Source organism: Eptatretus burgeri, chromosome 15, assembly GCF_056783735.1.
Source record: "Eptatretus burgeri isolate ZD-2024b chromosome 15, Ebu_testis_v1, whole genome shotgun sequence".
Lineage (NCBI taxonomy): Eukaryota > Metazoa > Chordata > Myxini > Myxiniformes > Myxinidae > Eptatretus > Eptatretus burgeri.
The window spans coordinates 11,785,223-11,811,541 of record NC_140975.1 but is presented as its reverse complement, the minus strand read 5'-3'; the positions used below and the strand labels follow the sequence as shown (position 1 = coordinate 11,811,541).

The following is a 26,319-nucleotide window of genomic DNA, read 5'->3' as shown; positions in this document are numbered from 1 at the left end:
AAACTTACTCTGTATTGACACAAGCATCAGATATAACCTTCACATCGGATTTAAGCAGCACGCAAACCAGGTACAGCGCTCCCTCTGGGAAGTCTAACTGAATGTTGGTAATGGCGGCATCATCTTTCCAACTACAGACTCCATTAAATAAATCACCAAGCCTGCCATGTTCACAGAAGCTAATCCTACAAAGTTCAAAGTCCACCAACTGGCAGCGATGGTCGAGGGTTTGGGTAGAACGCTCCACATCCTGTGGAGTTTGCAGTACGGGGAAGCTGCAGGTTAATAACTTGTTGGGCGAGTTCAGAAAGTTCTCCAACTCTTTTATTGTGCACCTTTCTCACAGGTGCGTTTGAAAGTATTTTCGGTTTCTTTTAGAAGCTTTGCGAGCCATTTTAGGGAGGAATTCTTATCTCGCACATATGATATACTTTTTGTTGCCCCCACCAACACCGCTGTTTCCTGGGGTTTCTGCGCTTCCAGCATCCTGGGGTTTCTGCGCTTCCAGCATCCTGGGGTGAAGACATCATTTTGAAAGTCGCGTATCAACGGCAAACAGGACACCCGGCTTAATGTCCATCCGAGGGATGAAGCACTTTGCGATGCAACGCCCAATCAGGGAAGCACCTGCAGCTCATGGTCAGGTCAGAATCAAACACAGACTAGACAAGTCAAAAAGTAAGTGAGCTGCCTTCGCACCAACCTGTAGGATTCTGTATAAATAGGCCACACCCCGAATGTTGTCAAGCCAAAATATTAAGCTTCACGAGTGAATGAGTCATTGTTCATTTTCCTTTCAAACAAGCCAAAGACATATTCCTTCCTCCCATCATTCCACACTCGTTTTTGCTTGATGTTGCAATGCCGGGAATTCCTCAAAAACCTTCAACCAGAACAATGACCAAGCAGGTGCTGAGAAAGGGCCCATTCCCCGACTCACTGAAACCACATCGTCCCGACCACCACCTGAATACAGCGGACTTACAAATCATGGATGAAGCGGTGTACCAGCTGCTTCCATTGGACGAACCACATCAAATCATGGATGAAGCGGTGTACCAGCTGCTTCCATTGGACGAACCACATCAAATCATGGATGAAGCGGTGTACCAGCTGCTTCCATTGGACGAACCACATCAAATCATGGATGAAGCGGTGTACCAGCTGCTTCCATTGGACGAACCACATCAAATCATGGATGAAGCGGTGTACCAGCTGCTTCCATTGGACGAAACACATCAAATCATGCACACACACTACTGATGGAAACGTGGGATTCAAAGCAACAGACTGTTCAGGCAAAGGGCACGAGATTTACCGGCATTGTTCCTGTTCTCGGGATATTTGAATCGAATGGTCAAGGTGTTCCTAGCAGCCTCTGGTGTTGGCTCAGTAGTTCTGGTGGCGGCTTGGGATCCTCGGGTCCTGAGTTCAAGCCCCATCGGCCGTTGAATTAATACACCAGGGGGGTTGACTCAGCCCATCATCCTTCCGAGGTCGGCGTAAATGAGTACCAGTTCCAGTGTGTGTACTAGTAGAGGGGCACTGCATCAGCGACACAGTCGCGCTTCAAGAAGTGATAGCTACCCCGGCAGCCAAGTTGCCATACGACCACAAAGGTGTTCCTTTTACATGTAGTTCGTTAACCGAAGCTCGAATACTAGACGACCTTTTAGCACCATCCAGATTAATAGTATATTATAACGACGACCTCAAGCTTGCCTCGCAGAGAGAGCAAAATAGTGAGAAAAACGATTCTGAGGAAATGCGTAAAATGGTTTCCTCAACATCCAAACCTCAAGCGTCTTCCCATCGATACATTATACGGGCTCAAGCGAATGTTTTTCTTCCCGCATCACTTGAACGGGTTCACATGATTGCATAGAGAACTCGTTAAAAGGTTAACGAGATTTAAAAGCTCTGGGGAGTGAAAAATGAGGGTGGAGGATAGGGGAGGGAAAAAAAAAACACAGGCCTCAGGCCACGGCCTCGACTAGTGTTGGTAGCGGGATATAAATCACACGCAAGGCCGACTTACGAAGACAAGCAAGCGATGCTGAGGAGAAAATGCCGATTCAATGAACGTAGGGACGAAGACGCCTCGGGAATACCTCACCGATCGCCGTACGATCGGCTTAAGAATCGGATTTCTCACCGGAGGCGTGAAAAGCCGGTGAGGCGATCGTAGTCAGCGGGCGAGGCCGCGCAAGATGGCGGCCGCTGGAATGTAGTGCCGCGCAGCGGACGGATTGCCGTGGAAGTCGACGAGGCCGGATGTAACGAGGCGGATGTTCAGGACGAATGGATGACACCCGGTTAAATAAACCGTAAGAATACGCGTCAGTTTACGGGTGTCGCACACCAGGAAAACGAGGTAAAAAAAAAATGCAAATGTTGAAGCGCCAAACTTGTGAGAAGCAACGATAGCGATGACGTCATCACGATTCGTGGCGGCGAGTGACGTCACGGTCGCTCTGCAATCTGATTCTGAGGAAAACGATTTATCAAATACTTCTTCAAACAAAATACTTTTTTTTTAAGTGTCTGGTAATAATGATTACGCCCGAATCGTTGAAAAGTGGATAATTAAATGTGAGTGTTCCACAGCAAAATCGAAGCGAGGTTATATAAAATGGTTTATAAGCCGAATTATTCGTTCGCGTTAAAAAAAAAATCATGCATCCTGAGGTGATTTTACGTACCTTGTTGTTGAAAGAATAATAACCTCGTTTGTGAAAAAAAAATGAACACGGCAAGTTGATCTTTCGTGAGTACGCTTGACGTGTACATAACTAGTTAAACTCGTTGTTTATTATTTTTTAACCTTTTTTTTAAACTTACTGGGAGTAGTTTCTAAATATTCTCGAAGGCTTTTTGTATTTCATCCTTTTGTCAACTCTTCTGCAGATAATACAAACAAGCGGAGGTTGCACATCCTTCGACCCGACGGGGATTGCTTCCGGGGTCACGTGGCGTCATCCACGTGGGTGGTTTGTGGTACGTGTGCGCGCGCGTGTGTGTGGTGTGTGGTGTGTGGTGTGTGTTTGTGTGCACCCATCGAAATGGGGAAGAAAAGCCAGACCAAGAAGAAAGGAAAAGGTGTGGAGAAGCACGTTGCGAAGATGGAGAAGAAATTGAATAAACGCTCGAAGCGAGACGAGGTAAAGGGGGGACGTCTTAAACCGTGGGACGTCGTAGAACGTGGAGTAGTGGGGCAACTTAGCATAACAATTGTGCATTTTGTGAGGAAAGCACCAAATTTGGCACACTAGTAGCCTAACATAATATGGAATAGGGAAAGCCGAGAAGCGAACGTATAATTCTTTTTACATTCGCTTCTGACTTTACCTATAACTTGTTGACAAGTGTATACGCAATTTCCGGTTACTTCGGCCTGTATTCGGGATCAGCGAACAAATAACGTAAATGACGATTAAAAATTATTTGTTGATGATGCGGGAGATATCTTTATTAAAATCAGTGGAGGAAATATACACCATGTCTGATATTATTTGGGTCTTTCATGTCTCCGACGATGCCTTTATCTCCCGGCATGCATCATTCCCCATGACAAAAACCGGAAACAAACAAAAAAAAAACCAGAAACAAAAAAAAAACGGAAGCAAAAGGGTCATAGCCAACGACACGGATTCACAATTGCCATGGTATTGTGTTGTTTTTGTTGTTTCCTATTCTCTCATGTGTACGCGTGGAGTAATATTCACAAGATAGAAATAAAACGCAATCGTATTTATACACCGCACACCATTTAAAAACAACCGGAAGCAAAATGTCATATCCAACGACACGGATTTTCCAAATAGCCAGAGGTATTGTGTTGTTGTTGTTGTTTCCTATTCTCTCACATGCACGCGTTAAGTATGAAGCTCACTGCGTTAGCTAATATGGAATAGGCAAAGCCTAGAAGCGAACGTAGAATTCTTCTTACATTCGCTTCTGACTACATAAAACTTGTTCACAACTGTATACTTGCTAACTATACCGTGGTACATGTAAGCGCCGCACAGCTGATGATTTTGACGCAATTTCCGGTTACTTCGGTCTGGATTCGGGATCAGCGAACAAATAATGTAAATCACGATTAAAAAATATTTTTTGATGATGCGGGAGATTTCTTTATTAAAATTAACTTTGGGAAAAAAATAATTGAATAAATAAATAAACCATCACTTCTAGTCAAGAATAAAATAAATTAAAAGTTCTGGAAAGAGTTTCAAAATCATTCCCGGTAATGTTAAATACAAAATAAACACTTCCTGTCATGAAAAAAAAAAATCATTTTCGGAAGTATGAAATTAACTTTGGGAAAAAAATAATTGAATAAATAAATAAACACTTCCGGTCATGATCTCCCGGCATGCATCATTCCCCATGACAAAAGCCGGAAACAAAAAAAAAACCAGGAACAAAACAAAAACGGAAGCAAAATGGTCATAGCCAACGACACGGATTCACAATTGCCAGGGTATTGTGTTGTTTTTGTAGTTTCCTATTCTCTCATGTGCACGCGTTAAGTAATATTCACAAGATAGAAATAAAACCCAATCGTTTTTATACACCGCACAGCGTTTAACAACAACCGGAAGCAAAAAGTCATAGCTAACGAGATGGATTCCAAATAGCCAGGGTTATTGTGTTGTTGTTGTTGTTGTTGTGTCCTATTCTCTCATGTGCACGCGTTAAGTATTAAGCTCACTTCGTTCGCTTTATGAACAGATTTGGATATTGGGCCATCTCAAAATTTTTGATGGCAGTGGAAAATGGCTGCCACAGCCATCAGCGGCTGAATTTGAGATGGCCCAATATCCAAATCTGTTCATAATATGTTAGGCTACTAGTGTGCCAAATTTGGTGCTTTCCTCACAAAATGCACTATTGTTATGCTATATTTAGCTAAGTTGCCCCACTAGAGGGTTTATTTTCTTTATCGAAGAAGATTGCGTGGGAACTGCGACACGTAATTTAACATGCAAAATCATCTCATAAACCTTCAATCCAAGATGTGACAACACTTTATCAAGTCAGAGCAACTGTTTTGCTTTTCCTGCAAATGACGTCATTGGTGTCTCCCACATCACACACACACACACACACACACACACACACACACACACACACACACACACACACACACACACACACACACACACACACACACACACACACACACACACACACACGAAGACGTTTCATTTGTCTCAGGCTATCCTCGTCTTTTTCCCCAATTATAAATCTGCCCTCTTGATGTGCCGTATGGAGGGGGTTATTTTTCACTTGTTGATGTGAATTGTAAAAGATTGTTGTATTTCTGTTCGACGGATGCCTACGGGTCCATAAGTTAGGCCACGTCCGTTTTACACTCTCCAGATGAAAAACTCGATGTGTGGCAAGTTAAGTAATTAAAGGATTGATTGGTATGTGTGCACTGATGTCAGAGTATGCCTGGTGTTGGCTTAATGGTTAGGCTGGAGGGCTTTGGATCCTAGGATGCTGAATTCATATCCCACTCGGTTGTTGAATTAATACCGGGTGGGGTTGACTGCTTGTCATCCTTCCGAGGTCGGCAAAATGAGTGCCAGCATGCTGGTATACTGTGTCGGAGTGGCGACCGGTCCAGGATTGTACCGAATAGCCAAGGAGACTGCTTAAGCAGCACCAACGCTCCACACAGAGTATGGTCCCAATCTCCTCATACCAGGTGGGGTTGACTCTGCCTGTCATCCTTCCGAGGTCGGCAAAATGAGTGCTTGCTTGCTGGTATTCTGTGTCAGAGTGGAGACCCGTCCAAGATTGTGCCCAAGAGCCAAGGAGAATGCTTAGGCAGCACCAACGCTCCACACAGAGTATGGTCCCAATGGATGAATGGATGGATGTCAGAGTAATGATCCAAGTGCCTTTTTCTTGTGTGTGTGTTTTCTCATATTGTATAGTACTTTGTTTATGGCTCGAGGGAACCCGGATGTACATAAACAGCCATAGCCCCAGTTACAAAATGGAGGGAAATCTATTTACTTTTCCTACAGCAACCATAGTGTCGGGTGGAACCCTCCAGGCTTGATTTTTCAGAACGATGATCCAGCCCATGTAGGATTCTGTAGACTCACATAGATGATGACCTCTCACATTGGTGGTGCCATCTATGTAAACCTGCACTTTCTTTTCTTTTGTTAATATTTTGTCCAATTTGTGTCTTAATTTGCAGGAAGATCTAGAGACGATGCTTGTGAAGTTTCGGGAAATGGATGCCAAGAAGACCCAGGTTATAGAGACCCAGTGTGAAGCTCCTTCCCCGAGGTGATTGCCATTATGTGTCCGTTCCCGTGTGGGTGCATGCCTGTGAGTTGATCTTTTTCTGTTGCGGAAAGTTGCATCATTCAAACTCGAGGCTTTATAGTGATGTGTGGAGTAGCTTCTGTAATTGCAGGTGGTTGAAACCCGATTTGTTCTCAAAAGAACGGCCGGATTGGAAAGGCATATGATAATTATCCTTGTTACGTAGAAATGAGTTAGGTTAAAGATGAAGTGTCGTGCAGAATGAACGCTTCGCTAGTGGCACATCCTGAACGGGAGGAGTTGCTGCTGTTCGGTGGCGAGTACTTCAATGGACAGAGGGTAAGGAATCCTGATCGAGATGAGCACAAAGTAATACTGTTGGACCCCGGTTTATGTCGGGGATGCATTCCTGAAAAGTGTGACTATCGAAACGACATAAATCAAAGCAATTTTTCTCATAAGGATTCATGGAATAAGTGTGGGATGTTTCGCTTTTTAACCTATGTTATTACCTTTTAAAATTATTATTATTATTATTAATGACAGTTATATTCAAGTATGCAGACGTATAAATAAATAAAACAATTTCCAGGAATATTGCTTTGGAGACCGCCGGTCTGGGTCATGAGGGGGCTTTTCGAACCCACTTCCTGAACTTTGACCCTGAAGCCGACGAGTTGCAGATAACTCAGCGGCATGACGGGTTGCTTGGCAACCACGGATGCCGTCTGAGACGATTAATTTAGGTAGGGTCTTTGCGTTCAATTCCCACGTTACCTTCCCGGCAAATTAATCTCCCGAGATAGGGAACGGCGCTCTCAATACTCCACCACTGAAAATCAAGAACGGCCAAGCGATACCTTAAGTAGGATGTCTGAACACAGGGTGTGTGGTGTGGGTGTGTGAGAAGTGCAGATGGGAGTTGCGGTGTATGTGGGTGCATGTGTTTCAAATTCTGAAAATAACTTTTGTGGACTTAGTTGATACTCCACAACAGGGCGAGTCAATGAAGTGTGTGCGCCGGAAGGTGCAAGGGTGTAGGATACGTGTGTAAGACGTGCAGAGTAAGAAATCAATTCTGGGGAGAATCACTGTTGATGCTATAATATGCTCAAGAATTTGTGGTTGGTTCTACAAGGTGCTAGGAGGTACTTTCCATGGGGAAATGGTAACTCTGCTTGAGCAGCCTGTGTCTCCATGCCTGTTCCACTTTGTTCTCCCTGCTCGGTGCTTGGCATGGCCCACCTTAGACTCTCCACTCGATCACGAACGAACTCTGAGGGCTGCTTTGCTGAACTCCTCCACCAAGCTCTCTAGGACTGAACTGATACTCAGAACTCTTCTGAATGGAACTTTCTCTAAAACGTTTGGAACTGAGCTCTCACACGAACTCCCCAGAACTCTGACTCAACTAAACTCTGGACGACTGGACTCGACTCTGCCATTTTTTTTTCTTCTCCGAACTTGACTCCACGATAGATTTTATCACCCTCACTTCTATTGCCACTCATGTCTCCTTTCAGTGAGCCAGTCCCACTGATTGGCTGGCACCCTGTGATCCAGTCATTGCGATTGGTTCCAGGGATGCGATGGACAGGGATGCTGGAATGTTGCTGGCAACGCTGACACCTCGGCAGTGCAGCAATAAGAATACTGGTAGTGCTGGTTGCCTGGCTCTGCTGTGTTAAACATGTTTGATGTATGCAATGGAGGTGTTATTGAATACAGGGCCTTCAGAAAGTATTCACACCCCTTGACTTTTTCACATTTTGTTGTGTGACAGCCTGAATTTAAAATGGATTAAATTGAGATTTATTTTGTTTTATTTTATTTTTAGAAATTTTTACAAATCAATTAAAAATGAAAAGCTGAAATGTCTTAAGCCAATAAGTATTCAACCTCTTTGCCATGACATTCCAAATTGATTGGACATGATTTCGAAAGAAACACACCTTTCTATGTAAGTTCCCACAGTTGACAGTGCATGTCAGGGCAGAAATTCCACCATGAAGTCAAAGGAACTGTCCGTAGAACTCCGAGATGGAATTGTGAGGAGGCATAGATCTAGGGAAGGGTATCAAACAATTTCTAGTGTTGAAAGTTCCCAACAGCACAGTGAGCTCCATCATGAGGAAATGAAAAGAACATGGAACTACCCAGACTCTTCGAGCTGGCCGTCTGACCAAACTGGGCAAGAAGGATCTTGGTGAGGGAGGTGAGCAATAACCCCAAAACCACACTGACAGGACTACAGAGTTCCTTGGCTGAAATGGGAGAACCTACCGGAAGGACAACAATCTCTGCAGCACTTCCCAAATCTAGGCTTTATGGGAGAGTGGTCAGACGGAAACTACTCCTGAGAAAAAAGGCACATGATGGCATGCCTGGAGTTTGCAAAAAAGCACGTGAAAGACTGAGAGCATGAGGCAAAAGATTATGTGGTCTGATGAGACAAAAATTGAACTCTTTGGCCTGAATGCAATCAACAATGAATGGAGCAAAATACAGGCAAATCCTGAAGGAGAATCTGCTTCAGAGTGCAAAATACCTCAGACTGCAGTGACTATTTATGTTCCAACAGGACAGTGACCACAAGCAAGCATACAGTCAAAGCAACACTGGAATGGCTTCTGATCAAGAACGTGAAAGTCCTTGAATGGCCCAGTGAAAGTCCAGACTTGAATCTCATTGTGAATCTGTGGAAAGACTTGAAGATTGCTGTTCACCAATGCTCCCCATCCAACTTGACAGAGCTTGAGCAAATCCGCAAGGAAGAATGAGAGAAACACTCCAGATCCAGATGTGCAAAGTTGGTACAGACATACCCAAGAAGACTCAAAGCTGTAATCTCTGCCAAAGGCACTTCTTCAAAGTATTGACTCAGGGGCTTGAATACTTGTGTAAGTTTGATGTTCTGGATTTAATTTTCAATAAATTTGTAAAAATTTCTAAAAATATGTTTTTCACTTTGTCATTATGTGGTATTTTGTGTAGATCGGTGGCAAAAAATTTTTAAAATTCAATCCATTTCAAATTCAGGCTGGAACGCAACAAAATGTGAAAAAGTCAAGGGGTGTGAATACTTTCTGAAGGCACTGTAGATTCGTATGGTTTATGGTGTGTTTTGTGGCGTGAATGTAGAATGTGGTTGGAATCTGTAAAGAGTCAAGAATGGAGTTTGAGAATGAGTTTTTGATAATGAGGTTTGAGGTATGATAATGGAGTCTGAGAATAAGTGTTTGAGAATGAGGTTTGAGTATGGAGTTGGAGAATGAGGAGGAGAACAATGGGAATAGTTCAAGCGACATTCACAATGCATCTTTTTCTTCCATCAATATGAGGGGCAGGGGTAATTTAGCAAATTTGCTGCAGATATAACAACACTCGGGCACCCTTGTGGTTGGATGTCTCCCCGGGGTCTTCCAAAACCGCAACAATATTTAAATAAATATAAACCTCTTCCAGACGCGGTCGATGTTTGCAGTGCCTCTTCTTCCTCCTTCTTTTCCTCCTCCTACTCCTTCTTCGTCTTTCAAGGAACGTTGGCATTTTTATGCCTCCATTGACGAAGTTGCTGGTGGCATTATGTTTTCAGTTCTCCATACGTATATGTACATACGTCCATCCATGCAAATTTTCTCTGTTTTCTCTGCAACTGCTTATCCGATTGACACAAATTTTTCACCATCGGTGTGACTACTCATGTAAAATGTTTAAATGATAATTATGCCGTCATAGGTCATGCGGTGGCAGCCATATTGGAAAAAAGGAAAAACTTTGGCCCTCTGTATCTCTGAAACCGCTCCATGGAAAAAATTGAGACTTGGCACATGTGAAGTACTCCCCATGGGAAATGAATGTGATTTTGTTTTTTTGATGTCATAGGTGGATTCGTTATGACATGATAATTGCATACATCAAACGCTTTATCCGATATGTATGAAAATTTTTGAGGGTCATCTCGGGATAAATTGTATGGGGGGGGGGGCGGAATTGATGACTCCATCGGTCACTTGGTTTGGCAGCCATATTGTTGTTAACATAAAAACCTTCACAAATCTTCTTCTCTGAAATGGCTGAACAGATTGAGGTGAAATTTTGCAGGTATGATTGCCTCTCCATGAGGAAAAAAAAGATCTTCAACTATGACGCCATCGGTCACATGATTTACAACCATAATGGATTTACCCTCAAACCTTTAAATATCATCTTCTTCTGAACGGCTTGACAGATCAAGGAGGCACTTCATCCACATGTTCCCCAAGTCTTTCGGATACCAGAGTGTTTATGAATAATTAATAGGTCACATGGTATGGTATGTCTGGTGTTGGCTTAATGGTTAGGGTTGTTGGATTGGTATCCGAGGATCCTGAGTTCAAATCCTGCTTGGCTGTTGAATCAATACCAGGTAGGGTTGACACTGCCTGCCATCCTTCCGAAGTTGGCAAAATGAGTACCAGCTTGCTGGTATCTTGTGTCGGAGTGGCGACCCATCCAGGATTGTGTCCAATAGCGAAGGAGACTGCTTAGGCAGCACCAACGCTCTGCACAGAGTATGATCCCAATGGATGGATGGATGGATGGATGGTCTGGTGGCTATATTGGATTGAACAAAAATCTTTGAAATTTTTTTCTTCTCTTGAACCACTTCATCAATCGACATGAAATGTCACAATTATGTTCTAGTAGTCATGGGAAATAGGTGTTTTCAATTTCTAACTGATTGGACACATGGTCTGGCAGCCAGAATTATTTAATATTTTGAATCTGGGTTCAGGGATTTAAATCAAACTTGGGACAAGTATGTATAATGATGTAATAATGTCGGCAGAGGCATATCTGGTGATGTCGAAGAGTGCCCTTCTAGTTATAGATGGTACATGTCGTAGTCGGAGGCAAACTTAGGCCTAGGTCACATTTGCCACGGCGGCCGTGGGGTCTCCAAAATCTGCGGCCACTAGCAATTATACGGCGGCCGCAGTATTTCCACGGTCACACAATGTAGCAGTCACATATGTTTTTATTTTTCGGGGAGCCGCACGACGTATTTAGAAATTGTGGAGACCGAAAACGTGGGGGTGCCGTATGGTCTTTGATTTGATGTCGCACGGTGACCTTAGGGCGTCGCTGCTGCGGCCATAGAATTTTCAAGGCAGACGCAAGGTGCCCACAAGGCGACCGCAGGGGGGCCCTAAGGCGAACGTGCGGCCAGACGGATGGTAACGAGTGGATATATATACCAGTTCTTTTTTTTACTGAAATAAAAATATACCAGTATATATAACTGAATATACTATAACTTTAATATACCGTGGTGCCCCCAGAATCCGAACGCCCCATTGTTTGAACAAATTGGAATCCGAACAATTTTTTCGAGAAAATTTTGCCCTAAAAACCTAATACATTAAAAAAAAAAACCGAACACAACGTAGCGTTCATGTTTGTTCACGTGTCTCCCCCACCTGTTCGAGCCGCATCTTCGCGCTTTGTTCATTCAGTTCGTCAGTGGCAGTACTCGTGAAAGCATCTCTCGTGTGTCGATCGATACTTTAGGCCTCAGTCACATTTGCTCTACAGCGAGGATACGGCGGCCGTACGCCCTTTGAATTGACAGAAACGTGTGGCGGCCACAGAGAAACTGAGGTGGCCTCAGGGTGGCCCTACGCCGTGTGGCTATATTTTACAGGCCGTAAGGTCGCCGTGGAATTATAACGCGGAGTTATAACTTTTTTCATTTCTACGTTCGCCATAGAACTGGTAAGATAGAACTGGTAGATAGGTAACATAGTTCGCCATAGAACATCAAAAGAACTGGTAAAATAAAAAAAAAAAAAAATTAACCCATTCGTTACCGTCCGTCTGGCCGCACGTTCGGCTGAGGGTCCCCCTGCGGTCGCCTTGCGGGCACCTTGCGTCTGCCTTCAAAATTCTATGGCCGCCGCTGGAACGCCCCAAGGTCACCGTGCGACATCAAATCAAACACCGTACGGCACACCCATGTTTTCGGTCTCCATAATTTATAAATATGCCGTGCTGTTACCCGAAAAATAACAAGAACAAATGTGTCCAAGAGCAGCGTCCAAAACCTAAAGGTTTTGTCGGCTAAAAAAAAAAAAAAAAAAATCTTTTTTTTCTAAAAACAACAACAACAACTTCCGATATTTCGTCACGTGTCTTCATTAAGCCAATAGCAAAACCCGTCATAATGTATTTACGAAATTACAATAAGATAAATGGAATAATCTTTAAATAGTAACGTCAACTTTTCGAAACTTTAAAGCAAATGTCCGAATATATTTAAAAGTTCATGATAGACTCTCTCAAAAGGCACCGTCTATGTGAGGATGTGTACATGTGCTCAGTATTTAAGACGATCCGGATCTTGTATATACAAGAGCTGAGTCTGAGAGATTAAGGTTTTGTCTTCACAAGAAGAAGAAATACAAGAAGAAGAAGAACAACGCCGAGCTCTCTATGAGCAGCGTTCGCTACGCGAGACGCTGCTAAAAACATATGTGACTGCTACATTGTGTGACCGTGGAAATACTGCAGCCGCTTTATAATTGCTAGTGCCCGTACATTTTGGAGACCCCACGGCCTCCGAGCCAAATGTGACAGGCCTTACCTCGTGTTTTCACCTTCATTTGTGATGTTTGTTTTTTAATCATCTTGTGTTTTAATTAATAACAAAAAAAGCAATCCGATCACGTGGTGTGATGGACTGTCGGGCAAGGATTGAATTTCACAGTAAAACCAGTTGTAATTTGGTATATCCATGATTACGTCAGCCCGATGCGTTTCATGAAAGTGATTGTGGTTCTGCGGGCATCATGTTTGATGAGCTGCCCTGGGGGCAGCGCTCTCGCAGAGTGCGCGAGCGGTCCGAACCTAGGCCGGAGCACGAGCCTGTGTGGACCTTTGGATGTGGTGATTGTGCCAGTTTACATACAATACACCGCCACCGAAGGTCATTTACCCATCTAATTTTACCTTAAACATGGGGAATTTCAGTTTAAAGTGTCTTGAAAGTGGGTTTTCTTTGGGTCCACGAACGGATTAATTCACTCCATTATTTCTTATTGGGAACATATTTTTGGAATCCAAACTTTTTGCAATCCGAACAGCCTCCTGGAACAAATTAAATTGGGATTATGGGGGCACCACTGTATACGCAAACACCTATACTCCGATCTCTAACGGTTGCGCACGGTCGACGCAGACTGCCACGGAGGCTGTACGTAGGTGCACGACGGGCGTAGGGGAACCGTGTGGCGACCCTGCGTTGCCCGCAGGTAGTCACACAGACCGCAAGGCCATCGTACGGCGACCGTGGAAATAGTGCGGCCGCCGTAATTTTTTTGGGGTTGGGAAAATTCATTTTTCTTTGAGAAGAGCTTACGGCAGCCGCAAGAATAAAGCAAGCCCACCGTACGCCCTACGTACGGTCGACGTGGAACACATCTACATCATAGCTTGGCTTGTCAAATTGCTACGGCGAACGTAGAAATGAAAAAAAGTTTTATATCTCCGCGCTATAATTCCACGGCGACCCTACGCCCTGTAAAATATAGCCAAACGGTGTAGGGCCTCCCTGAGGCCACCTCAGTTTCTCTGCGGCCAAGCTGTTTTTTTTCCGCCGCACTTTTCTGTCAATTCAGAGGGCGTACGGCCGCCGTATCCTCGCCATAGAGCAAATGTGACCGAGGCCTTAATAACCCATCAGCACCAATGGCATATTCACTAATTTCACTTCTCAGCTAACACTTTTACAATGCCTATTAATCAATCTACATTCCTTTAAGTCCGACACAAAGTACAGTATTTCTTTTGGCAAATTTGTGATCTCCAGATTTGGTACTTTAGCAATGTATTCTTGTCTTTATCAGTCTTGTATGTTCTGAAAATACTCGCGAATAGAAGGTATGGGTTTTAATTCGACGTAAGTATAAGTTGAGGCGACGCAAGTTGGGTCGTGGTATTAATAACGTGACGATGTATTTGCCAAACGACGTAAAAAGTGGAGATGTAAATGGGGGTATTAATTTATCCACTTTTGGCTCTTTTTTTTCCAATATCTTAAAGCTCAGGTTCCATCCAATGTAGTGCAATGTGGGGAAAATGGGAAATTGAGAACAAATATCCTATCTACAATCCTTGTCTGCAGACCTTTGTCTACAACGATCTTTACGTGTACAACATCAAGAAAAACTGTTGGACCAAAGTGAGCATCCCCAATGCTCCTGCACCACGCTGTGCACACCAGGTGATTTTAGTTGTTTTGTTTTTTTCTTTTGGTGTCATCTTTTTGCTTCTAAACTAGTTGCTCCATGTCATTGCCTCATCGTATCATGCAAATTTAAGTTTGTGATTCTGTTAAAATCCGAACTTCACCTGAGTTGCGGGTTAAGAATTTACAGGTCATGGTCAAAAAGATGGAAACACCAATGTAAACACACTTATATGGTGTTGCGCCACCATGTGCGGCCAGTACGGCCTGGATGCACCGTGGCATAGAGTCCACCAGCATCTGAAATTCTGTAGGATGGATGCGGTACCATTCTTCCACGAGAAAGTCAATCGACTCACACCTGTGTGATAGAGGTGGAAAATGCTCTCTCAGGCATTATTCCAGAATATCCCATAAATGCTAGACTCGGTTCAGATCTGATGACTGAGAAGGCCATGACATATGGATAGCATCAGTGTCATGCTCATCAAACCATTGTGAGACCACACATGTTCTGTAGATGAGGGCATTGGGGGGGGGGGGTCTCCTCTTGCAGCCATGCGAGCCATAATCATTGGCAGCCAAGCCTTTGCAGCATTTTTATACATGACCCTAACCATGCTGGGATGCTATTGGCTTAATTAACACATGAGCCACACCTGTGTGGAAGCCGTTGCTTGGTGTTCCTCATTTACCCAGGTGTTTCCATTTTTTTGGTCCAACACTTGTACCTCACGTGAGATAGATGTTGGTGCATGTTTTGGGTTTAAATGAGCGATGCCGCAGCCAGAGAGTGGTATTTTGTGACATCATTATCTGGGGCCTGGCCGGTGTGAATGGCAGGCTGTGGTCGTCCCAAGTGCTGGTGGGCAGATGTGGATATTCGGCGGTGAATTTGCTTCGCCCAACGGTGAAATCTTTTATCACTATAAAGATTTATGGGTGTTGCATCTGAGCACCAGGACCTGGGAAGAGGTCAGGTAAGGTGCAGTTTGTTCTGTGTTTACTTTGATGTTTTCTTTGTATCGGCTCAGGAGGATGTAGGCAGTGCTGCCTTTTGGCGGTAGCATTTTCATGCTTATCTCAAGTTTCTCTGAGGATCGTTTTTGTACAAGGGTGGGTATATATATATATATATATATATATATATATATATATATATATATATATATATATATATATATATATATATATATATATTATACGGTTTTGGAAACACCCCAGTGGGAGAACATACACGGATACGTTGGAGACCCGAGGATTAGTTATTTCATTAGTTTTTGTGTGGATAGTCCTTGGCCACTTGTCGAGGGGTTGTTTGGAGAGCATGCATTGGATAGTTTGTGTTTTCCCAGTGTAATGTCTTCCCTTCCCCCCCTCTCCTTTAAACAATTCCTCCTTTACCCCATCGGTCCATTCCCTCTCCCCCCCTTTCCCCACTACTTTAAATAATTCCTCCTTCACACCATTGGTCCCCCCCCTCTGCCCTCTCAATCTAGTAATGACCTAGCCTTCACTAAACATAATTTCAACAATCCCTCCTTCACCCCATCGGTCTTACCTTCAGCCCTGCGGTCGTTCGGTCATCCCTCGGTTCGACGGCATCCCTCTCTATTTTCACTCAATTCACACATGATTTAATTGGACACTTTTGGTCCGTCTGTGGGCAGTAATCCTTTGGGCTGATCAGATTAAGGAGAGGATCCAGGATTTTAGTTGGGGGTGGGGTGGGGGGGGGGAATTTACATTGTATTGAAAAATATAATTCCGCCGAGCAGAGCGATGGGAACATTTTTTTTTTTGTGGTTGTTTCTTTTTGTCATAAATTCTGTGTTCCTTGATATGCTTTTAGTGTAGCCATAAGCCTGTGGTGGGCTTAGTGGTTAGGGGAGCTGGCTTAGGATCGTAGGGTCCTGAGTTTGAGCCCCGTTGGCTGCTGAATTAAAACCAGGTGGGGTTGACTCAGCCTGCCATCCTTCTGAGGTCGGTGAAATGAGTACCAGTGTACTGATAGAGGGGTACAGCATCAGCGGCACAGCCGTGCCTCGAAGAAATGATAGCTACCCGGCAGCCAAAGCTTCCATACAGTTTAACAAAGAACAGAACAGTTTAACCATGGACATTCTATGAAAGTCGCATGTCAAATGTGATTTGAGGCCAACGACAGCATCTTTCCAATTCTGGAAAGGTTCACTTATCAATTTCTTTGGGTGGTGGTGTGCAGTGTCTGGGAAAACGACGACAGGCAAGGCAATAAAGACCATCACCTGTTTTGGAATATGATATGAAATCAAACATTTTGAACCAGTCATGGCACAGAATCTTTTTCATGTGTCCAGATGATTTGAACTTTGTAAAGTTTGGCTGGAAATTTTAAGTTAATTTCTGGTTCCCTGTTAATGATCAGATTGAACTTAAGATCATTGGTTGCATGGAGAGGATTATAATCTCCTTTGTCTGATTTAATTGGAGTTTGCTCAAGCTGAACATTCATATCCTGCATCAGCAAGGTTATGGAGAGAGTTGTCAACACCACACTGAGGAAACATCTAATTGGAAATGACCTTGTCAGCGACAATCAGTTTGGCTTCCGCCCTGGACACTCAGCCTCCGATTTACTCACATATCTCAGTCGTAAGTGGATGTCTTGTCTCAACAGACGTCAGGAGGGTACCCTTGTAGCACTTGAAAACAAAGCTGCATTTGATAGGGTATGGCACAAGTGATTACTGGTCAAGCTGGATGGGAATGGAGTTGGAGGGCAGCTGTGAGAGTGGTTATACAACTACTTGATGGACAGACGTATCCAAGGAGTGGTTAATGGCCAAACATCCAAAACCAACTCCAATTAATGCATCAGAACCTCAAGGATCAATTCTTGGGCCCACCTTGTTTCTAGTCTACATCAACGAGCTGTGCAACAACCTGCATAGCCCTACCTGCATCTATGCTGATGATGGTACCGTCTACTGCCTGCTGGATGAAGTGAATGCCACAACTTTTCTGAGCGAAGACCTACAGAGGATCTACGAGTGGGGACTGAAATGGAATGTCCCGTTTGCTATTGAGAAATGCAAGGTTATGTCTCTCAGTTGACGACTACCAAGTGAGCATCCTCCAGAGTTCTTCATGGGTTGCAAGCCCATGCAGCATGTACACGAGTTTGACATACTTGGAGTCAGGTTCTCCCGGAGCTTGGGTTTTCCAGTCTCACCTGAATTCCATCGCCGTTAGAGCTGGACAAAGAGTGAGTACCCTTCGTAGTATTGCCCCATACTTGGATCCGCTTGGCCGAGCCCAAGTGTACAAAGCCCATGTCCAGAGCACAATGGAATATGCTCCCCTCGTATGGATGCCTGCAAAGCTGGATGATGTGCGACGTCGTGCTGTACGTATCATCAAGACCCCTCCACAGGAATTGAATATCGATGCTCCACCACACAGGAGAACTGCAGCAGGTCTTGGTCTGATGTAAAGGTTGCACCCAGAAGAAGTTCCAGCACTTCTGAAGACCATGCTATCTCCATCATGGATTCCATCAAGGTTCACCAGAGCAAGTGCTTCCTTTGGAAGCTATGCTGTGCAGCGTCTTACTGGCAAGACTGAGAATGGTCACTGGTCACTTGTTCAGTATGACCGCTCCTATATGCCTGCAATAATACCAGTGTGGAACAGTTTACCAGATGCCACTGTAGGTCACCCAACAACATCAGGGATCAAGGCTTTCTGCTCCAGTGCACACAAATATCTTAAAGTCTAACACGGTATACTCATGATAATGTTATTTTGTATGTACGATTCTGTCACCTTGTTTTTCTATTATTATTATTATTATTATTATTATTATTATTATTATTCGTTCATTTGTATTTTTGATACTCTGTGCTTTCATGGTACAAGTGGGCACTGTTTTTGTTTTTTGCAGTCTTTATCTGTAAAAAAACAAAAAAACAAAAAGACAAGCCGGTAGGCGGCGATGGGTCGCCGAGCATGGAAACTATACGATATAGAGCAAAATGGATGTCATATAGCGGATAGGGAATCACCTTAAGATTATGCAGATCAAATCTCATCCAGTTCCATCTACTGATAACTACTCGGTATCCATTTGAATGAAAAGTACCGAAAATGCGGTTTGAAATCGGAAATCCCCAAAGTTCCAGGGGGTGCTGTGGGTGAACAAAGATCTAAATCGAAAATCCGGCTCGATCGTTTGTGCACAATGTATTCCACACGATTAGTGTGAATTTTCATGACCATCCGACCATAACCCTAGGAGGCGTAGCATTTGACGCGAAGTCACCTCCAGCTCTCACATATTATCGATTTTTGCACTAATTGACCTTTGACCCCTGACCTAAGCGGAATCGGTCAATATGTCCTGAGGAAAAGTTGTCATACTCATTGAGTACCATGAACCTGCAAAGTTTCATTCGTATCGATGCACTCACCTGGTCGCAAGGGGGCCTTCAATTTTCGCCAATTTCCGTGCATACCCTAATTGTAGGGGGCGCTGCGGGTAAAGTATTCCATATATCACAAAAACCGGAATATATTTGATAGAGCATCACCTGTAGATCATTCGTGCCAAATTTCATAACCCTACGTGGGATAATGGCTTTCGGAATTGATTTCGCGTGAATGGTACCGATTTTGAAGGTTTTTTGGTTGTTGCTAGGGAACCAAAGCATCCCAAGCAACCATCACAATTTCCAAAGCACAAGGACTAGGTCATAAGATGTACCTACCACCCGAGTTTGGTCAAAATCGGCCCACGTTTACGACCAATTATGCTGATGACAAACGAACAAACAGACAGAATTACTGACAATAAGGGTCACCTATTTCGGCGACCCCAAAATACACTTTTATGTCCATCACAAGTACATTTGTCTGTTCTTTGTTCTGTCCTATTATGTTGTCATCAACATTCTCCATGTCTTCAACTTCTGTAAACACAAATTGATGCCCCCCATCTTCAAAGCCCCCTTGGTATTTATCCCCTTGCGCACAAGTCTGACAACAAAAAGAAAGTCAAATTAGGATGTTTTCTTGTAACGGGCTCAGTGGATAACATGAATTAATTTTAATAAGTTATTTAATTGTTTATCATTTCAGAATGTTTACGATTCATGTACAGATTTTGATTCGTTTTGGTTAAAATTAGATGAGTAAACGTTCATAGGGTGGGATAAGAATTCGGGATCTCTTGTATACTAAGAAATGGTGAGATTACGTTGCAACATACAGTGAGCTCTCTTTATTCAATGCTGGATTGTTCACAATCACGATAATGGACCAAACCAACAGCACAGCTACAGGCCTACTCATAATCATCATTACACAATTCCAACAGATTGAGAAGGGCTCCACCAGTTATTGGAGTTAGAAAACTAAATTGTAACAGTTTAACTATTTCTAACCTTCTTTCTGCATGAACATCATGGTCCTTTTAATTCTGTCGTTTATTGAAAAAAAATCGATGAATACTCCTTTGAATCTTCACCCTTTTTGAGGAACTCCATCATTCCGCTTTCACCGTTGTTGTTGTTGGTGTTTAACCTGGAAATTTACAATGACAATTACAGAAACGATACCAAAAATACTGCACCTAATTGATATCCCTCTTTTTCAACGGTATTTACTAATTTTGATTCGTTTTGATTAAAATAGCTTATCCACAATTCTATTGATCCAAAAGATCCTGATTTTGGGCATAATATATACACTTCAAAAATGTAAAAATAATTCGGCACTTTAAGCATTTTCTTGAAAATAATCATTGAAGATGTTACGTTTAAATTTTTTGAAATGCTATGTAATATTAGGTAGACTTACCTAATCTTGCATCGCTTACATTTTGTATTTGCAGTGGAAATTTTTCAAAAAATTAATTGCACGAGAGTTTCCTTTCCCACATTCTGAGACCACATTTTCAGTTATAAACACCTCATTACATGTGAAACACGATCAATTTTGATGGGAGGGGTTTGGGGTGGTGCATGCCGGGTGCCCCCCCCTCCCTCAGATCCACCTATGGGATTACCTTCACCGCATGGTACTGCGTTCATTCTCACATGCATGTTTGTGGCACTAGGTGCGGCGTTTTTCCCATGCATGGTGGGGTGCGGCACATCTCACAGGCGTGGTAGATTGGGGACTGTACAGTGAATGTTTGCGCACGAGGAAGGGAGTGGGGGCTTTCGTCGCGTCCTTGAGGTACGTGAAGGGAAGGGCGGAGGCTGTATTGAAAGTTCCCTCAGAATGACGCGGTGTTTCCTGCAAGCTGCATCATGGGCTCACCCACGTCAGATGCGCACGAATGAAGAGGAGGGTCGTGTAACCCGAGACTGAGAATGCTCAGAGTGGGAGGAAGAGAAAGAGGACAGGAGGGCACAAGCAGAGACAGAAAATAAGGCAAGATCCTGTGAGAAGAAACGTGCCCATAGCTGGTCCTCGTCCTTGAGACAGAGGCACAGAGGAGTCATTCCACCTCTTATCACCGGAGGCCTCCCAGTTGACCCCTAAGATTTACTTCAAACTTTCATAAAATAGTTCCCAGGTATCAAAATGAAGCTGCGTACAATTTTAGGCCCATATATGCGGTCAACTCCAAGATATTGAGGGTTGAAAATGTCGTTGTGGCCCTATTTTTATGGTCGTTGCGAGCATCACAAAATGAACGGCTACTTTTAAACTCCCACATCTTTTTAAATATTAATGCTAGAGCCTTGAAATTTTCAGAGATTATTCTTCTATAACTGCTCTGTAAGAAACAAACAGAAAACAGAGTATACCTCTATTAATTTTAATGACCTGATCAGTTGGAATCCAGAAAAAAAATGTTGGTTTTGTATGAAGACCCAACTTTGAGACCCCATATATTTTTATTGACCCATCCCAGAAGCTTGAAAATTTTCAGGTAATAACATGTTTACTTTTCTTAATCAGTCATATATAATACAGTCATGATCCCTCAAAAATTGAAAATTTTCATTTTTCCCCAAAATTCAGGTGAGGATTGCAAATATATGACAAGGTATACCACTTCAAATTGTTCACCATTGGAAAGAGCCTATTCAAGTTTACAAAGTGTCAAATAGCAAAGTGGTATAATGTTTCTATCAATATTTTTAAAATATTTGAATAAATGATGTTCTGCCAGTACTGTGCGCGTTGTGTGTGCTATTAATGAACAGTCCTTTTACATGTAATACATATTATGTGTAGTACATGTATATACAATGTACATACATATCATTTACTATTAGGATACCATGAACACAATACTTTGAAATTTGAATTTATAATTCTTTGTTTCTCATTTGTAAATAGCAAGAGCTCAACTCATCTGGCTGGGGCTAAAAATAGAACTCAGGAATAGTGGCTGATCTGCTGATGTCAGCAGTGTATATATTTACATTCAAGGAAGGACATTTGTTGGGTTCCTTTGGTCCATGTGATGAAAGTTATTGATGCTCCCCTAGCGTCAACTGGGAGGCAGTACAAGCTTGCACCTGACTTGGAAAAGCAGATCAAGGACCTATTCAAATAATTTACGTGAAATGTTTTATTACATTGTTATTGCAGTATGTGATATATTTTTGTAAAATTAATTTGAATCATGGAACTAATCATTCATGATTACCATGGTGCCCACACCATGCACACACTTCATGTATTCATGACTGTGTTAACAAGTTTAAAAAAAAATAGAAAATATATTTAAAAAAATATATACCGCTTTGATATTTGACACTTTTGTAAACTTGAATATGCTCTTTCCAATGGTGAACAATTTGAAGTGGTATACCTTGTCATATATTTGCAATCCTCACCTGAATTTCGGGGAAAAATGAAAATTTTCTATTTTTGAGGGATCATGACTGTATTATATATGACTGATTAAGAAAAGTAAACATGTATTTGAATACTACTACCATACAGTTATTACATGAAAAAAATTCAAGCTTCGGGGATGGGTCAATAAAAATATATGGGGTCTCAAAGTTGGGTCTTCAGACAAAACCAACGTTTTTTTTTTCTGGATTTCAACTGATCAGGTCATAAAATTTAATAGAGGTATACTCAGTTTTATGTTTGTTTCTTACGGAGCAATTAGAGAAGAATAATCTCTGAAAATTTCAAGGCTCTAGCATGAATATTTAAAAAGTTGTGGGAGTTTAAAAGTAGCCGTTCATTTTGTGATGCTCGCATCGACCATAAAAATAGGGTCACAACCACATTTTCAACCCTCAATATCTCGGAGTTGACCGCATCTATGGACCTAAAATTTTACGCAGCTTCATTTTGATACCTGTGAACTATTTTATGAAAGTTTAAAGTAAATCTGAGGGGGTCAACTGGGAACATTTTCTTAAATTTGGTGATTTCAGATGGAATGACTCAGAGACACAGAGCGAGCACACCAGCTTGGAAAGCGCAGAATGCAGTTTGGTTCACGGAGAGCTGCTGGACATGGGGGGCCCAGAAGAAATGGAGTTTCTTGCAACTGGCATATCTGGGGCTCTGGAGAGGACTCACCAACTGGGTCTGGGCACTTCAGGGACGTGGCTGTATGTCCCATCACACCGCATCGCGACTGCCCATCTTCCCCATTCTATAATATGCATGGGATGGTGCAGCCTTGTCGGGCTGTGTGAGGTGAGGGACCCGACTTTTTTATTTTTAGTAGAACTAACACCAATTCTATCTAGCTTATCCACACTTACTTAAGCTAACATAACAAACACCATCAGGTTCGCTCTGCGGAAGGGTTGACAAGTAAGAGAGAGAGAGAGAGAGAGACATAGACTAGAGACATAGATGAGAGAGACGATGTGAAGTATTGGCAACCTCTGCCTTACCCGTCACGTACATGCTAGCTGCATCGGTAATGTCACGTCCATCACGTACATGTAGTGTCACGTACACGCATTTTGTGCTTGCTCACAAAGAGAAACAACATACCTTTTGAAAGTACACCCAATTCATATATAATAACCAATTTCCTTAGAAACAGCTGCGAGGACAAAGGAAAACACGATCACTTGTATGCTGCTGAGGTTAAAACTTAAAACCTACTGTACATCCTTCCTGACCAGTACGTCATGACGTCATATGTTCCAGGCATACCGAGTGCATCAAAGTGTGAGTTACACTTATTTTTTCACATTTCAAAGGCAGACCGACAGTATTCTGGAATGATTGAGTATTCTGAATTGTTCAGTGCTGCTTGTGTAGCATATGATAACAATATAAACCGTCTTTCATATGACAAGGCAGATAAACTCATCTTTCTCAAAAAAAATATGAGCTTTGTGGACTTTAAATATTTAAACTCCTAAACATGGCATTTTCCTTATTTTGAACTATGCGAGCATGGGTAACAAGGTAATTGTATTGATATACCACTGAGCTTGTTAAATCGCCAAGTGAGTATAGCTCCCACTCTTGCACTGATACCACCATTTCTCACTGAGTCAATGGCCGATCGATTTCTTTACTGTATGAATGATTGTTCGAATCCCTTTGTAACCCGTGAACTCCTGGCCTGGACTGCATTTTGTATAAAACTTGCCTTTCACACGGCCAGACAAGTATGAAATGCTTCATTTTATATTCGTCAATAACTTATCGAATGAGCACATTTCCTTCTTTCCTTCTTCCCATGTAATTGCTGCTTCGTCAGGATGAAGATTACCGCACACAGTAGCTCATCATTCATTTAAAAATGGCAGGATACTGTGCTGTTCGATACACCAATCAATTAGAGAAGTGATTTAAAAAGTATCACTTCATAGTCACTCAATAACATCAATCCGTCGATCGTGAGCACGCACCAATCTGGTATGGTATCCACTTCGTGTGTGCACAATGACGTCAATATTTACCACTTTATACTCTGCATCCTCGGTATCAGTCATGATGCACCATTGTCACAGCCAGTTGAAAGAATGAAAAAAATAATTTCACTACGATAAGTGGATGCCAAAAATAAATAAATAAATAATAATTATAACTCGAGGGCTGCTTTCACTTGCAGCGAATACGTATTTGGCACCGGCATGAACTTTGACGCCTACCGATCTCAGAAGATATAGGTCACACAACTTTGGTCAAATAAGATTTTTTGTAGGCCCTGTTGTGACCTATCAGAAAATGTCAGCGGCTAACCTGTATCTTTCTGTGGGGCGAAGATATGGGGCAAAATGTGTTTTTGTTGAACTTTGACCCCTACCGATCTTAGAAGATATAGGTCACACAACTTTGGTCTAGTAAGGTTTTTTGTAGGCCCTCTTGTGACCTTTCAAAAAATGTCAGTGGCTTACCTGTATCTTTCTGTGGGGCGAAGATATGGGGCAAAATGTGTTTTGACATTTGGTGTGACCTTGACCTTAACGTTGAGAATTTCAAGGTCAAAAGTTGACGTTGCACTTCCCATTTCAAAGACATAATTGTTAGTGCTCCTAGAGAAAAACCCTAGGAGGAGTTTTAGGGCAATGGATGTGTGACGAAAATAAAGAATAATAAAGAATTCCAGTAATAATAGTGTATTTGGCATGGAATTGCCAAATACAATTATAACTAGAGAGGGAGCACTCGGTAGAGTGCAAAACCTCCGCTGCCAATACTGCTAGGTCACTCAAGTGAACCTGATATCCTATTCATTCAATTTGACGTCAACAGTGCTCACAGAGTTATAGTTTGCAACTTTCCCTTTTACTTTTAACTTTTACATCCTCAATTCATTCATCATAACTAGACTCTTTGAGACAGAAATTGATTTTCTGGGTTGGAAATCACTAAAATATGGAGAAATGCAAAAAAAAAGAAATCGAATTTTGTTGAAAAAAAGTTACAATTTTTTTTTTCTCTAACAACTTTTTTTCTGGGGGGGGGGGGGTTGGAAATCACTTAAAACTTTTACAGATGCAAAAAAAAAAAAATTCAAATATTTTTTTCAAATTGGCCGCCATGGCGGCCATATTGGATTTTGGACCAAGTCCAAATCTAATGGCATGATCCTTGGACCAGACCTAACCCCCCCCCCCACCAAGTTTCGTCGAAATCCGTCGAGGAGTTTTTCCGTAAGACTGTTCACAAACAAACAAACAAACACAAACAGAAAGGGGTGAAAACAGTAACCTCCATCCATCTTCGATGGCGGAGGTTAACTGGAGGGGGAGCACTCAGGAGAGTGCAAAACCTCCGCCGCCAATACTGCTGGGTTACTCAAGTGAACCTTGTATCTTATTCATTAAATATGATGTCAACAGTGCTAACAGAGTTATAGTTCTTTTCTCCAACATTTTTTTTGGTGGGGGGGGGGGGGTTGGAAATCACTTAAAACATGTAGAAATGCAAAAAAAGAAATCGAAATTAGATGAAAAAAAGTTGCAAAAAATTTTTTTTTCTCTAACAATTTTTTTTGGGGGGGGGGGTTGGAAATCACCCAAAACATGTAGAAATGCAAAAAAAAAGTTTCTCTAACAATTTTTGGGAGGGGGGGTAACAATTTTTTTTGGGGGGGGAGTAACAATTTTTTTGGCAGGGGTTGGAAATCACTTAAAACATGTAGAAATGCAAAAAATAAATTCTCTTTTTTTTGGGGTGGGGTGGGCCCAAGTCCAAAATTTAATGGCATGATCCTTGGACCATACCTAACCCCCCCCCCCCACCAAGTTTCGTCGAAATCCGTCGAGGAGTTTTTCCGTAATACTGTTCACAAACAAACAAACAAATGAATCACTCATGGAGTGAGGAAGTTGTCAAAGTTGTTTGAAAATTTATTATAA

General features: G+C 42.4%; 2 protein-coding genes across 4 annotated transcripts in view; one reads left to right on the top strand and one right to left on the bottom strand.

Annotated features, from left to right (window-relative positions):
* Positions 1-2,340, bottom strand: part of AP1G1 (adaptor related protein complex 1 subunit gamma 1) — an 89,050-nt gene extending 86,710 nt beyond the window's left edge. Inside the window, exon 1 of one of the 2 annotated variants that reach the window (XM_085858170.1) lies at positions 2,039-2,340. The gene's annotated coding sequence lies outside the window, so the exon portion shown is untranslated. The remainder of the gene's footprint in view (positions 1-2,038) is intronic. The other variant, XM_085858171.1, reaches the window with a different exon arrangement.
* Positions 2,341-2,908: 568 nt separating this feature from the next.
* KLHDC4 (kelch domain containing 4) overlaps positions 2,909-26,319 on the top strand; it is a 57,437-nt gene continuing 34,026 nt past the window's right edge. The window contains exons 1-5 of one of the 2 annotated variants that reach the window (XM_085858176.1): positions 2,909-2,997; positions 6,224-6,315; positions 6,555-6,633; positions 14,459-14,557; positions 15,365-15,501. In XM_085858176.1, coding sequence (XP_085714302.1) covers positions 6,239-6,315; positions 6,555-6,633; positions 14,459-14,557; positions 15,365-15,501 — 392 coding nt within the window. In that variant the 5' untranslated portion in view covers positions 2,909-2,997; positions 6,224-6,238. Of the gene's footprint in view, positions 3,162-6,223; positions 6,316-6,554; positions 6,634-14,458; positions 14,558-15,364; positions 15,502-26,319 lie in introns of both variants that reach the window. The other variant, XM_085858175.1, reaches the window with a different exon arrangement.